General features: G+C 34.8%; 1 protein-coding gene across 3 annotated transcripts in view; it reads left to right on the top strand.

Moving 5' to 3' along the window:
• Positions 1 to 283: 283 nt before the first annotated feature.
• SCFD1 (sec1 family domain containing 1) overlaps positions 284 to 6,000 on the top strand; it is a 3,579,547-nt gene continuing 3,573,830 nt past the window's right edge. For 2 of the 3 annotated variants that reach the window (XM_044073812.1, XM_044073811.1), the window contains exon 1: positions 284 to 369. In XM_044073812.1, coding sequence (XP_043929747.1) covers positions 339 to 369 — 31 coding nt within the window. In that variant the 5' untranslated portion in view covers positions 284 to 338. The remainder of the gene's footprint in view (positions 370 to 6,000) is intronic. The other variant, XM_044073814.1, reaches the window with a different exon arrangement.

Raw genomic sequence — 6,000 nt, 5'->3', positions numbered from 1 at the left:
AATATTGCCTTTATAAACTTAGAAAGTTGCTAGAAAAACAGGAGTTGTGTTATAAAGGTTACGAAATCTGAAACGTATATCATTAGTTAGTGATTTCAGTCTTTGGTTATTTGTCGAAAACCATATTTACATGGAACACACCAAAATATTACGGAAAAATTCGGACAAGCGAGAAGTACGCATTCCTCTACAACTCAAAATTATAATAGAACAAGTCTAACTGCAGTATACCACCTAAAGACTGATTTCTAAACCCGCAGTTTTACCTTACGACCAGTTGAATGCGCCACGTCTCTTAACAATACGTCATCGCCGACTGGTAGTGACACGGAATCAACATGGCAGCTTCTGTCAGGGAAAAACAAACTGGTAAGTGAAACAAGCGCAGTAATAGATGACAGCGTGAGAGCAGAACATTTATTACAAGATTGTCTTGTTTAGTATGAAATATTTGTCTTAGTTTCGGCAGCACTTTCTTTGCTTCTAAATAAATAGCTAACTTAAGCTGCAGTATTCTGAGACTGATTCCTGTTAGTTGCTGCATGGGTTGGCTGTAACTGCATCAGAAACTTTTGTAAATGATATGAACCTCTATTCAAGCAGTTATACCAGCCAATTCTGTAAAGCGGATATTGTTATTTATATTTTCTTTATTTAGAATTTGCTGAGTGTCACTGATGTAGAATGTTTCGCTTACATGTGTAGCTGACAAAACCAGAACAGCAAGTGCATCTTAACTGGGTCTAGTCAGCAATCTCAGATAAAAGGGTATATGTATATAGCTATAGTGTGTGCATATATATATATATATATATATATATATATTTCTGCATACATACACACGTGTGTGTATGTATATTTGTCAGAAGCCTTTCTTATTTTGTCATACAGATTTATCTATAAACTTCAGAAACGGACTTTTTGAAATGGTTCTGTTAGGAAAGCTGTATAACTGGTGTAGTTTTTGCAGTATTAATTTGATACCAAATGTTTGTTAGTAAACTGTCATTTACAGTTATAATAGGCAACATGTGAATCAGGAGAACAAAACAGTTATTGTTAGTCTGATGAGCTTCTGGTACACGGATTGCTAGATGCTAGCAGAAGGTTATGTCTGATATCGCATATGCATCATGAAAAATATGGGCTTTACAGCATTTTGACTGGTAAAGGAACTCTGTATCTTCTGTGAGTATTTAGGAATTAAGTATTAAAATTCTACTGAAAAGGAGCTGTTGCCGGTATGATCTACAGTCTGAAAGTGATTTTAATTGTTAATGTTTATGCACATGCATTTACACACACAGTTAATGTTTTTCTGGTATCTTTGTGTGATTTTGGTGCACAACATGCTGTGTCAGTATGTCATGGTTTCTGGAGATATGGTGGGAAATTGCCAAAGTTTGATATACAACTGTACATTTGTTTGGCTTTAAAGGAAGTTTCTAGATATTTTCATATTGTTAATTTTCTTATTGTTAATTTCCTTAAATGTTAACATTTTTGGTACATTGTATGCATGCAATAAATGTAGTATTGGGAACATATGTGAATAGTACAAGATACTTTAAGTGTTTATGATTGATGTGAAAGTTGAAAACTGTGTCAAAATAACTACTTATTAGTACTGATTTATTAAATGACCCATGTTGTTGAACCTTATGAGATTTACAGATTCACATATTTGTGGGATTTGTTGCATTCCTTTTCATGTGCAGTAGTTTAGGAAGCTAAGATATTACTTGCCATAATGTCTGGGGTCTGAAAATCGCGTTACTACTTTTTCAGGTATTTCTGGTATGTTTTGAAACTGACTAAGAATGTTGCAACTGTTAAAATATGATTGAACATTTTGGCTTGAAGATGAACTCAGCATAGAGCATCTGTTTGCTCCTTCTAAACTAATCCCATTTTTTTTTTCAAACACCTTTATTGAATTATCACTTGTGCGTTTTCGGGGCGACAATCGTTTCCTTTGCGTATTTTAAGCAGTTAATTATCTTTTATCAAAAAAGCAGTCGTAAAAGGGCCAGATGACAACGATTTTATTGAGGAATGCTATTTTACGGGGCTGGTCAGTGGTTCACCAGACATGTGAGGAAGGTCACCAGTTTAAGTTTACTGTACTTAAACAGGTTGAAGACACCCTTATATAGGACCATGGCAAACACAGTTGGAGTGAATTATCACTTGTGACATAAGCAAATTTACATTCATATAAAAGAATTAAAACTATAACATAAAAATTATACTTGACATGTATTGCTATATATTGGATAACTTATGCAATATTATATAAATTATTCAATACTTGCTTTTTTTTTTTTTAACAAGAAACATCTTCATTAAACCATCACTTACTACACAGGCAATCATACATTTGTCTAAAGGAAAATAAACCACACCAACACAATCCTAGTTGCAAGCATTTTATGTCATAAACCATACTGACACACTTCCAGTTGCAAACATTATACAACACTTATTATCTACCCAGTCTTTCTCACTCAAACCTTACAAAGCTCACTTAAGTCTTGCTGCCTTTTAGGCCTCTCTCCTCCCTTGTATGTGTTCCCACAATTCCCATTTTTTCCTATGTAGTTTGCTCCTGCCGTTTTCTAAAGCTCTTGGTTCCAGTTGTTTTATCTCTGTTAGTATATTCACTACTTCCAGTATAGTTGGTTTACATTTTTATGTACATTTTCTAGTAATTACGGTTTTGGCAGCCATCATTATTAGACACAGTAAGGCCTTACCATGAGTAGGCAATTCTGATTCTGTGTCATAGCTCAGAAAAATCATCTCCCTTGTCAGACCAGTCTGCCCATCCAGCATCTCTGACAGTGCACCCTGCAGGGAATCCTTAAAGGCTGCCAGCTTGCTGCACTCCCAGAAAATATGTTCCCAATTACCTCTTCCTTCCCCTTCACACCGCCAACATTTACTGTCTACCTAAGGAAAAATTCTCAGGAGTCTACTTGGGATATAAAAATATCTATGTAAATAGTTCCAGGCAAAAATCCTAAGTATTCCAGATTTTGTTGCATATTTGGGAGACATACATATATCCTCCCATTGTTTCTTTGTGAAAGGCTTATCCAATCTATCTTCCCAATCCTTTCTAACCTCCTCTGACTGATTCTTATAGTTATTATGCAATATTTTATATGCTGTACTAATTATTCCTTTTTTAATAACAGCTTATGTTATAGATTTTATTAAAAACCCTACCAGTGCTGGTATTTAATTTAGGATCCCCCTATTTCTTTCTCTTTGCCTACACTCAGAAATCAGGGATTCATATCAAACCTGCAGTCCAAATAAATTCTTGGTGTCTTCCCATTCTGTCATTTTCCCTCTCTAGTTATTTGCTCCCAATACCTTTTTTCTCCAATAAGTTCCGGGCTCATCTTCCCATTGTCTGTATCCCTAATTGCAGACATCCCTACCGGCAGAATCTCCTTTTTCCATTCTTGTTTTGGTTTAGTTCTTAGAATACTTTCTGTTTCTTTATGGATGTAATCTAATGTTCTGCATGATTCTTGTTCTCCTTAAAGGCCTGCATCCAAAATCCCAGTCTCTCCTTGTTTCTTCAGCTTCTGCTTTGTTTCATCATCATCCCTTTTCACTTTGAATTATATTTTTCTGCTTGTGCTATGTATAGCAGTCTTAACTGTGTAACTCTGAAGTACACCTTCAGATTGGGTAATTGTTCTACTGGAAGAATCTGCTTATCCCACTTGACTCTTGCCATCTTTCCCTCTCAGGTAAGTCATTCAACCTTTTATTAATTGCTACCCACAACTTCTCCTCTGGTTGATAAAAATATTTGAACTGCTTGTATCTTACTATCCATATAACAAAATTTCCACTTCTCACTTTTTGTATTATTTTTTGTTTAGTCTCTTCCCACATATCCTTAGCTGAAACACTAGAATCATTTTTAATCCATACTCCTAAATATTTCATTTTTTAATGTCCCCATAAATGTGGGTATTCCTGAACCAGTTCATGTGTGAGTACATAATTTACCGCTATTGACTTTGTTTTAGTTTCATTAATTTTGCATCCTGAAAAGATCTGAAACTGTCTCAACATGTCCCACAATACTGTAATGTCTTTTCTGATTTTATTAGGTACAAAATAATATCTGCAAATAAAGCTAGCTTTCCATACCATACCAATTATATCCTTGAATTTCTGAGTCCCTTATTTTCTTTGCCAGTAGTTCTAAATATAATGCAAATAATAAATGGGAAAGAGGACACCCCTGCCTGGTTCCTCTGTTCAAGCAGAAGTAATCAGAAAGGACCCCACCCACTTTTAATTTTCACCTCCGATCCTTCATGTATTTTCCTAATCAACCTTTATAATTTTTTTCAAGAATTGCAAATGCTTCCATTGCCCTGCTCATAAAGTCCCATCTTACTCTCAGATGCTTTCTCTGCATCAAGACCCACTAACAACAATGGTATTTTCTTACATTCTCCTTCCCCCTGGATCATCAGTGTTTTGTTAATGTTGTCAAATGTTTGCCTCCTTTCCACAAAACCACATTGATACATATATGTCAGTTTTGGCATTACTTTGGCATTCTTTTAGCCATTATAGACATGAACACTTTATAGTCATGGTTTAGTATTGAAATGGGCCTGTATGCAGCTGGATCTCATGGATCCTTACCCTCTAGGTATTACAGCTACCACTACTTTCTTCCAGGATGGTGGTAGTTCTCCTCCTCTTAAGATAATGTTAAACAAAACTTTTCAGATCTTTATCAGTTTTTCCTCCCAGCTTCCAAACTTCCACAGGAATACCATCTATTCCTGGGGACTTTCCTGTAGACTGGTTATACATCTCAATTTTTATCTCATTTCCTCCTGTCCTGTTAGTTATTAAGCCTCATCTACCTCTAACCTTGGCATATTTAATTTTTCCATAAACATTTCCATTTGTATCTTTTCTTGATTTCCATATTTCTCTACTTTATACAGACTTTAATAGAATTTCTGAAATATTTCTAATACCTTTACAGGATCTCTTGTTACCTTCTTTGTTTATAGGCTTCCCGAGTCATTGTGCTAAAAGTTTTTGTGCTCTAGTGTTATTATCAAAAAAGAATTGCTTAACAGCAGTCTTTTTAAACTTGTGCATATTATCGAGGTAATCCCTTATTTTCTGGTTGGCATTCTGCAGTTGATTCTCTTGTTCTGTGAGATTCCCCCATTCTGCAGTCCTTTTAACATTTGTCAGTCCCTTTAAATAATTATTGTAACTTCTTAACCACAGCTCCTTTTCTTTTATTTACACCCTATTTTTAAACTCCACTTTAATTTTATCCCACTCCCTAGCTACATTTTTCAGAAGTAATTTCTATCCTCTCATATAGCTCCTGAGTAATCTGCACTATCCATTCCTTAAATTATATGTGAGAAAGTACCCGTGTCTCATTTTTATTTCATTACCATTTGTTTTTATTTTAGTTGCTATTGGCTCATGATTTGAAATAACTATTAGTTGAATATCAAGACCTTCAGTTAAATGCACATGTTCCTTTGAACTGTCCATGCCAAATATTTTCATAAATTGCTTCATAAATCTACCCTCCTTTGTTATAATTTCCCTTCTGTCCCTACCAGACATATCTTCATTGCTACAAATCAAATTCCAGTCCCCACCTATAAGTAATATTTCTTGCTGAAAATTGATTATTTTTCTCAGAATTTTCTTAAACTTCATTATAACAATTTTGGGTGGAATGTAAATACATGCCAACAGTCCCTTAGCAGTACAAATCTGCCATTATTATCTTTTTTATCCTCTTCTATCATTATTGGAGCTTCTCTTGCAATTAATATTAAGTACTCCTCTTTTCCTTTTCCCAGGTATTTTGCTGAATAACCATCCTGAAAACCTTTCTTTATCAAATTCACGTATTCACGTCTTTCCAAGTGTGTCGCCTGTAATATAGCTATTTGCACTCTACATTTTTAGTATAGT

The sequence above is a fragment of the Protopterus annectens genome, chromosome 6.part0 (assembly GCF_019279795.1).
Source record: "Protopterus annectens isolate FY-2018-M chromosome 6.part0, PAN1.0, whole genome shotgun sequence".
Lineage (NCBI taxonomy): Eukaryota > Metazoa > Chordata > Ceratodontiformes > Protopteridae > Protopterus > Protopterus annectens.
This window is presented reverse-complemented; position numbering and strand designations above follow the sequence as displayed.